At 42.5% G+C, this 14,407-nt stretch overlaps 1 protein-coding gene and 1 long non-coding RNA gene across 2 annotated transcripts; both read right to left on the bottom strand.

Annotated features, from left to right (window-relative positions):
• Positions 1–1,634, bottom strand: LOC308165862. The gene is made up of 3 exons (XR_013937682.1): positions 1,595–1,634; positions 893–1,043; positions 1–349 (listed from the first exon to the last, which is right to left on the bottom strand). It is a non-coding gene; the product is annotated as an uncharacterized lncRNA (long non-coding RNA).
• Positions 1,635–9,479: 7,845 nt separating this feature from the next.
• gra (granulito) lies at positions 9,480–13,839 on the bottom strand. Its single transcript, XM_080541241.1, has 6 exons — positions 13,780–13,839; positions 13,171–13,270; positions 12,714–12,788; positions 12,450–12,519; positions 12,176–12,282; positions 9,480–11,913 (listed from the first exon to the last, which is right to left on the bottom strand). Exons 2-6 carry the CDS (start codon positions 13,252–13,254, stop codon positions 11,878–11,880), a joined length of 372 nt encoding a protein of 123 aa, XP_080397367.1. The 5' UTR covers positions 13,255–13,270; positions 13,780–13,839; the 3' UTR covers positions 9,480–11,877.
• Positions 13,840–14,407: the final 568 nt, after the last annotated feature.

The following is a 14,407-nucleotide window of genomic DNA, read 5'->3' as shown; positions in this document are numbered from 1 at the left end:
AACATTCCCTTTTTGTTATCTATGCAGAATGATTGTAGATGGTGATTTGCTGTAATGTCTAATGGATTTGATGAGTGGTACCTTTCGATGTGCTTCTTGACGTTCTTCTTGTTGAGTACTAAGTTACAAAAACAACATGTTGTTGATTGGTACCTTGACCTCGATATCTGGGGGGCTGTCTGAGACGTAGTTGCTGGAGCCGTCGTCCCCACAGCAGCTGGGAGTTGAGTGCAACACTTTTTTAAGTGATTAAGAAAATACTCCTTACGCGTAATGACTCGGGGGCAAAAGCCACAGTGATAATGGCTGTTGGTCACACAGTCACAGTGGCATTTATAAAAAGCATATCCTAAAAGAAATAAAGAAAGTGATTTAGAAGATAGGCCTACTAGAAACATACCAATAAGTTGTATTTTTGTAAATACATAATTTGAAAAAATGTGTTTGTGAGAACAATACATAATCATGTCACTAACAATAATAGACCCCTGGTCTGAGGTAGATTACTCTTCCTGCTACGACTGGTGAATTGATGATTCACTTGCTTAGTCAAATGTATTGATTAAAAGTCGCTTTGGAAACAGGCGTCTGCTAAATGCCCAAACTTTTATTAAATAAAAATTCGATAACATAGGGTCCATGCCTATAACTTGAACTTTTGCATTTGAATTAATAATTAAACCCACATTAGGTAATTAATTCAGCGTTGCTAACAGGTCAGAACCGTAATATAAATCTAATGTGGAATGTGAAAGCTCACACAAACATCAAATGAGCCCACAATGTCTGATCTAAAACTAATTTACACCAAGGATGTGCTGGGGCACAGAAATAACACATTAACACCATTTAAAATTCAAATGATGACATGATAATATATAGGTGGACTTACCTCCATATTTCACAGCAGAACTATGGTGGAACTGCATATGAGATAGAAGAGCAGGGTACTTCCCTGCCTTGTGACAACATGGACACTGGAATGTGTCCAAGTCCAATCTCTTAAGCGCAGGATATTGTCCATCTGGAAACATCATGTTGGTCTATGGAAGAATAAAATATAATTAAGTGAATGTATCGAATGTGACTCCAAATAACTTTCATTTCCTTTAAATTGAATATTTCATTCCTTTAATTCATCTTGCTTGAAAATATGTGACCTGAGCTCAAAATATTATATGTGCAACCTACATACAACAGTGAACACACTACCAAAGTTCGAAAATAGCATATAGTTCATCTTTAACTTAGTGTTACTTGTAATAATGACCACGTGAAAGCCATTCCCTTCCCCCCACCTGAGCGCGGCGTTTTTTAGCCCTGCCGGCTGTACATGTTTATCTTTGTTTTGTCACTATTTGCACTTCTGGTTATATGCATAACTGCATTTTGTTGTTGGTACTTGTACTCAGCAATGACAATAAAGTTGAATCTAATCTCATATCTGATAACGCTAAACCACATAGAATTACCCAATTAGCCAAGCCAGATGAACAAAACTACAGCCAAATGCGTAACACATGCAACAACCTAAATAATAAATACATATATGAAAACTATAACATGTTCATTAATAATATTTCGAAATTCTCACCTGAGCTGCATTTGCCATTGTACTTGTAATTCTTCTTCTTCGTCGTCTGTATTGTATTGTAGCGAACGGAGACTGGTAGTCATCTGTATCGAATTGTAGCGAACGGAGACTGATACACTCCTATAGTATCCATCTGCGCGCATCGGTTTTGGACCACGTCATCGTAAGCGCGTCGGTAAAAGAAACCGCGAGAAACCGCGAGATTTTGAAGGATCTTAAATGGATTTTAAAAACACGGCGACATTGTATAGGACATTTAACGAACAATAATTTGAACACGCAATTGATAAGAAGAAGAAGAAGAATTACAAATACAATGGCAAATGCAGCTCAGGTGAGAATTTCGAAATATTATTAATGAACATGCTATAGTTTTCAGATGTGTATTTATTATTTAGGTTGTTGCATGTGTTACGCAGCTGTTTCGCACGTAGTTTTGTTCATCTGGCTTGGCTAATTGGGTAATCCTATGTGGTTTAGCGTTATCAGAGATATTAGAGAGATATTAGATTAGATTCAACTTTATTGTCATTGCTGAGTACAAGTACCAACAACAAAATGCAGTTATGCATATAAGATGTACAGCTGGCAGGGCTAAAAAACGCTGCGTTGTCTTCAACCACTTAATGTAATTTAAAAGTTCACAATAGCTACATTCTCAGATGTCTACCGATTACTTATCCCCCTATTTTTATTGCTTGTTTTCTTGTTTTTGAGAGCTGACTTTTTGCAGGCGCCGAGCTGTGGTCCCGAGCAGAGGGACGACTGGCCACCAACGGAGCTGTCCGTGTCTGACCACTGGGGGTTGGACACAACACTGAACACTACACTACACTGGACACTGGACACAACACTGAACACTACACTGGACACAACACTGAACACTACACTGGACACTGGACACAACACTGAACACTACACTGGACACTGGACACAACACTGAACACTACACTGGACACTGGACACAACACTGAACACTACACTACACTGGACACTGGACACAACACTGAACACTACACTACACTGGACACAACACTGAACACTACACTACACTACACACAACACTACACACAACACTGGACACAACACTGAACACTACACTGAACACTGGACACAACACTGAACACTACACTACACTGGACACAACACTGAACACTACACTACACTGGACACAACACTGAACACTACACTACACTGGACACTGGACACAACACTGAACACTACACTGGACACAACACTGAACACTACACTACACTGGACACAACACTGAACACTACACTACACTGGACACTGGACACAACACTGAACACTACACTGGACACAACACTGAACACTACACTACACTGGACACTGGACACAACACTGAACACTACACTACACTGGACACAACACTGAACACTACACTACACTGGACACTGGACACAACACTGAACACTACACTACACTGGACACTGGACACAACACTGAACACTACACTACACTGGACACTGGATACAACACTGAACACTACACTACACTGGACACAACACTGAACACTACACTACACTGGACACAACACTGAACACTACACTGGACACTGGACACAACACTGAACACTACACTACACTGGACACAACACTGAACACTACACTGGACACAACACTGAACACTACACTGGACACTGGACACAACACTGAACACTACTGGACACTGGACACAACACTGAACACTACACTGGACACTGGACACAACACTGAACACTACACTGGACACTGGACACAACACTGAACACTACACTGGACACTGAACATCTGTCATTACGTGAAGCGCATTGAGTCGCATCTTGTAAGAAATGCGCTATACAAATAAAACTTGTATATACAATTGATTTGATCCCTTGTACACTTTTTTGGGCATTTGTGTTGCAACACACCTATACATTGTGTTTGACCTAATAAAGTCCCACACCTGGGGTCATTGACATTCTTTTATTTATATACAGTTAGGTCTGGAAGTATTTGGACAGTGACACAATTTCCATAATTTTGTCTCTGTATGCCACCACAAAGGATTTTAAATGAAACAATCAAGATGTAATTGAAGTGCATACTTTCAGCTTTAATTCAAGGGGTTGAACAAAAATATTGTATGAAACATTTAGGAATTGCAACTATTTTTATACACAGTCTCCTGTTTTCAGGAGCTCAAAAGTAATTGGACAAATTAACAATCATACAGTAAGTAAAATGTTCATTTTTAATACTTAGTCGAGAATCCAACTGGGTCTCGACTACCTCTGCATGAGTGCGGACCAGGCCTCCGACCACGGGTCCAGACCCTCAAGAACGTGGACACAGGACTACGCTTGGAGGATGTCGCAGTCGGTGACTCAGGCGCAAAACTGCTGTGCGACTTCTCTACGGGCCAGCCGCGGCCGCTAGTCCCTGTGAACTAGCGCCGGCCCGTTTTCGAGGCTGTTCACAACCTCTCCCACCCCTGCAGGAAACCATCCGTGAAATTAGTTTCTGAGAAGTTCGTATGGCAGGGACTCAAGAAGGAGGTAAGGGGCTGGGTCGACACGTGCGTGGCCTGTCAACGCGCCAAAGTACACCGCCATACCAGAGCCCCTTTTGAGCCCTTCACTGTTCCTGAGAGGAGGTTCGACCACGTCAACGTCGACCTTGTGGGACCACTGCCCGCCTCTCACGGCTTGACCTACCTTTTCACCATGGTGGACAGGACGACCCGCTGGCCCGAAGCCGTTCCCCTCTCCTCGACGGCGTCTTCCGACGTGGCCCGTGCGTTCATCGGCACGTGGGTCACGCGCTTTGGGACCCCGTCTGACCTGTCCTCTGACCGTGGCTCGCAGTTTACCTCGGAACTGTGGAACGCTGCAGCTAGTGGTTTGGGGGTAAAGCTGCACCGCACTACTGCCTATCACCCCCAGGCTAACGGTTTGTGCGAGCGGTTCCACCGCTCAATGAAGGCGGCCCTACGCGCGAGTTTGACGGACGGCAACTGGGTGGACAAACTTCCGTGGGTCATGCTGGGCCTCAGATGTGCCCCCAAAGAGGACTTGCAGTCCTCGTCTGCCGAACTCGTATACGGCCAAACCCTACGAGTCCCCGGGGATTTCATCCCGGATGCCACTGTCCCCTGGTCTGCAGCCAGGCAGCGCTCCTCCCTGCTGGAGGCCGCTGAGGTGTTCGCACCCGTCCCCACTTCACAGCACGGTACCCCTGCTTTCCGGGTCCGCTGCGCTCGTCAGACTTTGTCTTCATTCGCCACGACGCCCACCGCGGCCCCCTACGCCCCCATTACGATGGCCCGTTCAAGGTCCTACAACACGGGGACAAGAACCTGGTGGTGGACGTTGGTGGTAGACACGAGACGGTCTCCATTGATAGGATCAAGTCCGCTCACGTGGACGTTTCCCGGCCATTGGAACTGGCTCAGCCCCCACGCCGTGGCCGCCCCCCCATGCCCCGCCCCCGGTCGCGGTGCCTTCAGCTGCGCCGGCTGCAACTGCCCCGGCTGCCCCTGCCCCGGTTCCCCCTGCCCCGGCCCCGGCTGGCCCTGCCCCTGCCCCGGCTGCCCCTGCGTCCCGCACCCGCGGGGGTCGGATCGTCGTCCCTCCCCGACACAGGGATTTTTACTATGGGTGAATTCTGGGGGGGCTTGTGTGGTGGGTTGACATAATTCACCCACAGAACTATGGGTTGGGAGTATTGTTCCGCACGGACAGTTAAGTGCGTGGTACCCAAGTTGTTTTGGTCAGTTATAGTTACTGCTTGAAGTGTGTGGTTGAGACTCGTTCATGTCATTCAATAAACGTCTAGCTTTGACATTTGATACGCCGCCTACGACTCCCGTCTCTCGGCACTACAATAAATAAATATATTTGACTACCAGCAAGACAGTGCAGCACTCGTATCTATAACAAACGCGGAGATTGTATGAGCCCCGCGTCTATGGAGTTTATCTTGAGCCTAATTAAATCAAAAGCAAATAAATATTTTGTGAGAAAAAAAATCCACTTTGTAAGCAAAAACATAGATCCGTAAGCAAAAACATAGATTTGCACATTTTAAAATATTTTTTTTGTTCTCAACTCCAAAGCATTTGTTTACAAAGCTCAACTTTCTTTTGCTGAATTAAAATATTTGTTTGTTAAACCTGTTGTTTGCAAAACAACAGGTTTGCAAAACATGATGTTTGCCAAACAACAGCTTTGCAAAACATGAGATTTGCTCAAAAGTTCAGAGTACGGTCAGGGCGGGACCTACAACAGAAAGAAGTAACGCACGTCCCTATTGGCCAGTGGGTTAACATTTTATATGAAAACACCTGCTAGCATGATCATTTCACACGTAATTCGCTCCGCTAACGTAGTACGCTAGTTAAATCACATCACAGTGATAAATATAATTCCATAACTGCATACTACTACGGAGCACACACACACACACACACACACACACAGAGGAAATCAGTTGGCTAGTTAAATCACATCACAGTGATAAATATAATTCCATAACTGCATAGCCTACTACTACGGATCGCGCGCGCGCGCACACACACACACACACACACACACACACACACACACACACACACACACACACAGGCACGCACGCACGCGCGCACACACACACACACACACACACACACACACACACACACACACACACACACACACACACACACACACACACACACACAGGAAATCGCGCAATCAGCAGGGAGAGAGCCCGGAGCGCACCCGCGTCTCGGGCGGAGAGCTTGGTAAAATCATATCCCCCATATTGGTTAAGCGGCCCTCCCGGTTTCAATGGTATCAGAATCTACAACCTCAACCTGTCTAAACCAGCCTCGACGGTGATATTGTAATCAAAATCAAATTCATGATTGATGAAAAAAATAAACGATGAATGACGGTGTGGGCAAGCAACACAACCGAACTGCCGTTAATCCCCAACACTGCCGTTAATCCCCATCGATATTGATTAGTCATGTTTAGTCATGTTTAGCAAACAAATATTTTAATTTAGCAAAAGAAAGTTGAGCTTTGTAAACAAATGTTTTGGAGTTGAGAACAAAAAAAAAGATTTAAACATTTGCAAATCTATGTTTTTACTTACGGATCTATGTTTTTGCTTACAAAGTGGATTTTTTTTCTCACAAAATATTTCTTTGCTTTTGATTTAATTAGGCTCAAGATAAACTCCATACACGTCAGTCCAATGGAAGCGTCAAGCACAGCCTTTCCGTAGAAATACATTGCTCCCTGTCTAACGTTATATATCTAACGTTACATGTTTTAAGGCTGATCTGTGCAAGATAGTGCTGCATTTTGACATAATTCTTATCGCATTTCCCCCCGTTAAGCTGTATAGCGGCACATATTAAAGTGAAGTGCTCTTATGACACTTAACTCCTACTACTGTCTCAACTCGCTCCAGATCTGTTGTGTATAGGCTAATGGAGAAGCGTTTCTGAAAGTACGGTACGGGTAGGATACAAATGCGTGCCATCCGAGCCGTACCGGTCTGGTCAATGGAAAAGCGCCAAAAGTCTCACTATCAGCCCAGTTCTCTTGAGAAAGCTGACTCGACACTTCCTGCCCTGTCCACCTCCACCACACTCCAACAAGCCCTCCAAACCTTCTATTGTCAGCAGGGGCGTCACAAGGGGGTGGGGGACCATGAATGATTCATGGGGCCCTAGCCTGGTGGCCTTATTGGTTTAATGAAAAATGTTTAATTGTTGTTGTTGCTGCTGTTGAGCATGGAGCAAGATCCCAAAGCATTTTACTGTCTATAACAACTGTATGCAATATACAGTGGGGGAAATAAGTATTGAACACATCAACATTTTGTCCAGTAAATGTATTTCCAATGAGCCTATTCAAGTGAACTTTGCACCAGACTTTGGTATTAACTCAAACAATCCAGACAAAAAATCTAAACATTAAAGTCCATATGTAAATAAGTGACATTTGATTTGATTTGAGAGTGTTTTGAGATTCAAGTGGATACTTTTCTTTTTACGAAATAAAGACATCACAACATTGGTAAGTTAAATTATTGTTTATTTATATTCTAAAATGATAGATACTTACCTGAAATAAATATAGATATCCTTGTCTTATCTTATTACTACTAAATGGATACATTTTAATACAAACACAGTCCATTCAAAGAGGTTTGGAGCTGTCAAACAAAGAGTTTACAAGTCAGAGGCAGACAGGAAGCCCATCTCCACAGACAAGTTCAGAATCCCTGGAATGGCCTTGTTTCACCAATGGCGATGTACACTGCCAATATTGTCTAACATCAACATAAGGCATTTCTGTTAGAAATCCCATCTGCAAACCTGAGGGGTTCACACACTCCCCCTGTACCTTCTTTCTCTTTGCCTGGCAAGTTTACGACAGAAACCCCTAACTGAATAATGTAGCCGGTGTAGGTACGGAATTTGAACGGTTGTCCAAATTTGAACGGGGTCCTGCCATTACTGATGACATCATGTGCAGAGATGACATCATGTGCAATCACCATATGATTGGCTGTGATGACGTAACACATTATGATTGGCTGCAGAGCCGTAAACGGAAGCCAACTGGGTTACAGGAGCTGGCTAATTTGCTAACGTTAGTAAACAATGTCAACATGAACTCCACCCTAACCCCAACCTTAACCCTAACGACATTAGCAAACTAGCCCGCTCCTGTAACCCAGATGGCTTCTGTTTACAGCTCTGCAGCCAATCATAATGTGTAACGTCATCACAGCCAATCGTACGGTTATACGTATCAGTAATGGCAGGACCCCGTTCAAATTCAGACAACCGTTCAACTTCGGTACCTACACCGGCATGAATAGCATGCTGCCTTTGAGGTGCCTGCTTCGAAATATGCAGCCAACAAAAAACTGACCGAATTGTTTTCACAATTTCTGTGTTCGTAGGGTCATCAGAGACCCAAATGTACACAAGAACTGAAAACGTGAGATTTTCATAATATGGGACCTTTAAGTGACTTTGAACATCGCATGGTTGTTGGTCGATTTTTTTTAAAATATCCAGTGAGCAGCAGTTCTCTGAGCAAAAATGGCTTGTTGGTGGCAGAGGTCTGAGGAGAATGGCCAGACTGGTTGGAGCTGATAGAATGGCAACAGTAAGGGCCAATCCCGATTCCCTTTTCTACCCCTATGGCTCGTTTTCGAGTGTGACTCGATTTGAAGCCAAGGCCTTCGAACAGAGAGAGAGCTGAAGTGGTTGCTAACGGCAACATTAAATTAACTGAAAAGTCCAATCAGTTCATGATGATTTGGAGGCCTACTAGAAAGGCAGGTGTTAGTTTGTGACCTGTATACCTAATATTAATACATTTTTAAACTTAACCTTGTGGAGAAACGTCAGTAGGACTACATTACTAAATATTGACTTCCGATACTTTGTTAATCTTGGGACGAAACAGTCCACATTGGATGGGACTGGACCATTGATTATCTACCAGCCTAGCCTGCCTCCAAAAGTGATGTGTCTCGCTATTTATGTATTTATTTAAAGGATCCCCATTAACTGAGGCCCATGGCATCACTTGGACGTAGCTTACTTAGCCTACCTGCAAAGTTTTGTGATGGACTGCATGCTTTGTGTAAATAACCATGGGTGTGACTCAGGCATTTACATAGTGGCACACAGCAACAGGGAGGCATGCAGTTAACCAAATGGCCCCCACTTTAATCTTGAAATATGACTGACTATATATAAATGACTTTATTCTCAACATTTTATTCTCTACATATTTTTACGTAAATGTTTTATTTCGACTTTTCAAATTATGCTTTACTCTAGAAATGTAGAGATTTTAAAGTATTATCCATACAAAGATAAACAAGAAAGATCTAAGTACAACCGACCCATCACCTTGTTTCAATACTCTTCCAGTACTTCCATACTAACACATGTAAATGTGACACCTATACCTCTAAAATAACACTTCAACAGACAATGACAAGTGATGCAAATTATTTTCTTTTTTTGAGAGCATAGAAATACAGGTTGTTAGGACAGACAGATCCCATCAACTATTGACAGTGTTTGAGCATAGAGAGGCTGTCAGCATCCATGGCTGACATAATATACACCAAATTATACCATTTACTTTGAACAGTCAACATATCAATGAGAAGAACCCATGACTTCCATTTATACCTCCCAAAAGAAATGTTAACACTGGCACGCACTATTCAAGCTTTCCCTCATTACAGTAACCAAGGAAACTCCTGTCAAAATCTACAGGAATTTACATTCCTGAAAATAATAAATAACCGATATCTTCTTATGAATCACCCGCCAGCATAACCCAACTCAATAGTCAAATAGGTTAACAAATAAGGATAAATAAAAAATAAAATAAATAAACACACTTCAACACAGACAATTAAGCAGGAACTCAAAATATTCCTTTTAAACACTACAACCACAATGGTCTCTGAACACAAAGTTGCAGTTCAAAAGCTCAAGAAAGCAAAAAAAAGTAACACTATGTGCTTAGGCAAGTTAAGTTGGCGGGTCCCTGTAAAGCTGGGCCAATTTGGATTAGCATTACATTAGCTTTAATCGAAATCTAGATGTAACGCAGAGAAATAGGCACATTATTACACCATTTAGATGACCTTCAGAGAAGGATAGAGAGAAATTATTTTCTTTTCAGATAATTTTCAATCAGCTGTTCTCAATGGGACAATAGACAAGTGATGCCGTGGGCAGGTAAAAGGATTCAATATCACAGGTAAAAGGATTCAGTTGAAAGGTAAATCCCCATACTCCAACATATCAAAAAGTTAATGGGGAATAAATGCAACTTGTGTAGTATCTCTATTGTCAAAGTCGTTTAAAGCTAATTCGAGGCTAATAGCCTTAACAAAAGCCCTAATCATTAGTCTGTTTAACATCACACAGCGCTAGGGGGCTTTGTTAGCAGAGTCGTCATTCAAACAAGAGACATATACAAAGGATTTTAGATTGCAGCACACACAACATGTAGGGCATCTTTTCAAGGATTCACACAGCATCTGAAGTCAATGCTTCCTCTGACAGAACATACTATTGTGACCACTAAAAGAACCACCAGACGCCAATCGTTCTGTCAATCTTGTAAGTACAGAACATTGGTCAGTCATTGTTACTGTCATCCTCATCTATCCTCAATCTATATTCTCTTCACTTATTGTAAACAGGCCATAATGCAGAGCAAGTGGTGGGGTTTGTACAAAAGCACCGCTAGACAGAATCCCTCCATGTTAGGCCTCCCTAAAAAGACAACCGTTCACACATACATGACCAACTCTCAAAATTGTATTCAGTCAGTCATTCAACATTTTAAATATAGACACACTAAAGAAGCTTTTTGAGGAAAACATTGAATGTCAATGGAGGTCTGGTGTTAATGTATTTACACTCACTGAACACTTCATTAGGAACACCTGTACACCTTCTCATTCATTCAGGTGGTGTAATGGTGTGGGGAATGTTTTCTTGGCACACTTTGGGCCTGTTAATACCAATCAATCACTGCTTGAATGCCTATTTGAGTATTGTGCATGTGCATCCCTTCATGGCCACAATGTACCCATCTTCTAATGGCTGCTTCCAGCAAAGCAAAAGTTGTCTCAAACTGGTTTCATGAACATGACAGTGAGTTCAGTGTTCTTCAGTGGCCTTCCCAGTCACCGGATCTGAATCTAATAGAACACCTTTGGGCTGTGGTGGAACAGGAGATTCAGATCTTGAAAGTGCACCTGAAAAATCTCAATTGCGTGATGCAATCATGTCATCATGGACCAGAACCTCAAAGGAATGTTTCCATTAATGCAGTGAAGAATTGAGGCTGTTTTGAGAGCAAAGGGAGTCCCTACCCAGTAATAGTATAGTGTTCCTAATAAAGGTCTAAGTGAGTGTATATTGAGCAATTAGTTTAACCCCAACCCCATTGGATATGTTGAGGTGAGATTGTGTTTAGCAGAAGCATGGAACTCGCTCCACAGGGTCTTATATGATACCTTTATTTGGGCTATTTTTCAACAGAAATTAAAATGTTTTACTACTGCCACACTGACTTGAATTTTTAAAATGAATTCTTCACAAATGTAAATTTTCATGGCCTGGGGTGGTCCAGTGGCCTAGCATCATGGCCACAGTGCACATATATTCCCATGTCGGCATGGGTTCGAATCCGGCCCATTCCCTGCTGACATACCCTCTCCTCCTCACTTTCCTGTCTTTCTCCACTGTCTCTATCCAATAAAAAGCCGTGGAAGTCCAGGGTCTCTCTGTAGAATTGAGCAGTCGATATCAAGAATTACAATTTTACATAAGGCATACTTATCAATTCCAAGCTATAACACTGTGAACAGGTAAGATCTAAAAGGAAAGATTTCACAGATAGGTTAAGGTTAAGGTAGATATCAAGTGATTGATGTAACCTTAGCCTATTTTGACATTTAAATAAGGGGACTCAATTTATTCTCATTCAATAAAGGAATCAAATAACAAAACAACTGTTCATTTTGCAGGAAGTAATGACAATCTTACCGCCTTTAACAAAACTACTTCGTGTTCTGGTAAGAAATCAGGCTTCCTTTTGGCAAGAGGGGAACTTGCCAGTTGAATCAGTACATCTCTACTGTAAGACATCCTGACTAAAAGAAACATTTGAACCTGTCAAAGCATCAACATGAATGGCAATGCATGATGAAATTAATGTGACTTGATTCATTAAGAAACTGCAACATCACTAGCAACTAGATTCTTGATTCATGCACACAATAGCCTACACCAAAGCTGATAACCTGTAATGATTGCTGACCTTTTGGGGGGTTTGGTGGATGTTGAGTGTGGAGAATCTCATAAAACTGCTCCACTCCAACGCTGTTGACCTTTCAAGAGAACAAACCATAAGCATGAAACACAGGGTAATAGATGATAGATGAGCTATGCAGCATAAAGTATTTCCTTTCCAAAATTAGAAGATATCGTAAAATCAGGCCAATTTGAATAAAGACTGTCGCTATGGGTGAAGCGATGGCATATTACTTTTACACATGTATTGTAAAGATTAAGAATCACTCACTGGTTTGTCCTCTGTCTGTGCATACACCTCTGAGATTCTAACAGGCTCTGTATAAAACAAACAAAAAGTGAGACACTTTGCCGGTTAGCTCAAGTATAATACCTAAAGGTAGCTAGATATAGCCTACTATTCCATTTACCGCTGTTTGTACAGAATATACTTTTAAAATTGTTGCTTTAGTGTGCCATACTCCAGTGTTGAATTGTTATGACATTAGAACATTAAACTTCATGAAGGTGTATAGCACAATAAAGTGATTTTCTCTTTTAATGTCAGTCTTTAGCTTCAGAATATCATACCGCTATAATGGTGTTCATTTGGGGTGACCCACCAACCAACCAACCATCAGGAATGCAAGAACATTTCATTGTCATTTTTTGACATTCTGTACTGTTCTTTATAGGAATAGAAGTGTAGTAACTTAGCCATAAGACATGGCAATGGCATACAGGTCCACCTTACCCTGGCCCACAGCACAGCGACGCAGGGGTCTGGCTGGCTCCAGGTGTTTCTGTAGAACCCGTCTCCTTGTCACTTCCATCCTGGCTAATTCGATTCTGCAAAAGTTAGAGGTGTGGAATGGATCAGGTAAGTAGGGTTCCTATCAGGTCACAGCAGACATCTGTCCTGTAGTGGTGATCCTCCCATCACATCTCTGTTGAGCTCAACCCACTGTCCTGCCTGAGTCAGCTGCTTTCATCACTTCACAGCCCGGCAAGTTGACGACAGAAAGTTGACAGAAACCCCTAAATAACGCTGCCTGCTGCCTGTGATCACGCTACTTTGTCAAACTTCGAAGACACTATTATAGTGACTATATTAGAAAGTTTTATGTTAGTTTTGTGGAGTCTGCCATGATGTCAGTTGAACATGTTTAGGCAGCACATCACTAGCCTGTTAGCCGCTAGCAGCGCCGGGTCACTAGCGGCATCGAACGCTACTAACAAGTCTGAACGTTGCTAAAGAAGTTTGTAATTAATTTGCTTACGTTTTTAAATGTCTTCACTATCACAAATCACTGAAACGGAATCAAAACCATGCTAGTTTCAGATGACGGGATAATCACCTCAGACCAGCCGGCGCCTCCCTCAGACAGACGGTCTGACCTGCCTGTTTCTGCTGCTGCGTTCGTCAACTCACCCTGAGAGCACCAGAGCGCACACTGGGCTCAACTTCTTCTTCTTCTTCTTCTTTTTATTTGATTGGCGGTTGGCAACCAGCTTAAGGTGCATTACCGCCACCTACTGGACTGTGTGGCTCATTACCACCCCCTACCGGACTGTGTGGAACGTTAGCTTGACAGGGGGGAAATTGTAAATGAAATAAATAAACAAAATGGTGGGGAGGGGTAGGGGGGAAAATGTAAATGAAAGAAATAAACAAAATGGTGGGGAGGGGTAGGGTTAAATCCTACCTATCAATCCTGTTTCTTTCAGATATTTAATTACCTGGTTATTTACTTTATCTGTGTTTCCAAGTAAGTTCCCTACAGTAAACCTTAACTTAACTTTCTGAATTGCTGCTTTCAGGAGCTTTCTCTGTTCTTCATATTTTCCACATTCCAGCAGCACATGCTGAACAGATTCCGGGTTATTGCAGTGTGCACAAATGCCGTTTGGGTGTTTTCCTATTCTGTAAAGTGTGTCATTCAACCCAGTATGACCTATCCTGAGCCGGGATATCACTGTCTCTTC

The sequence above is a fragment of the Nansenia antarctica genome (genome assembly GCF_963989245.1).
Source record: "Nansenia antarctica genome assembly, chromosome: 10".
Lineage (NCBI taxonomy): Eukaryota > Metazoa > Chordata > Actinopteri > Argentiniformes > Microstomatidae > Nansenia > Nansenia antarctica.
This window is presented reverse-complemented; position numbering and strand designations above follow the sequence as displayed.

Excerpts from the sequence above, each read along its gene's own strand:
- gra (XM_080541241.1), bottom strand. The coding sequence starts at position 13,254 with ATGGAAGTGACAAGGAGACGGGTTCTACAGAAACACCTGGAGCCAGCC. Across the intron at positions 12,789-13,170 it reads GTGCTGTGGGCCAGGGTAAG|TGTCTCACTTTTTGTTTGTT; the intron begins GTGGACCTGTAT and ends TAACCGGCAAAG. Across the intron at positions 12,520-12,713 it reads CACAGACAGAGGACAAACCA|GTCAACAGCGTTGGAGTGGA; the intron begins GTGAGTGATTCT and ends TTCTCTTGAAAG.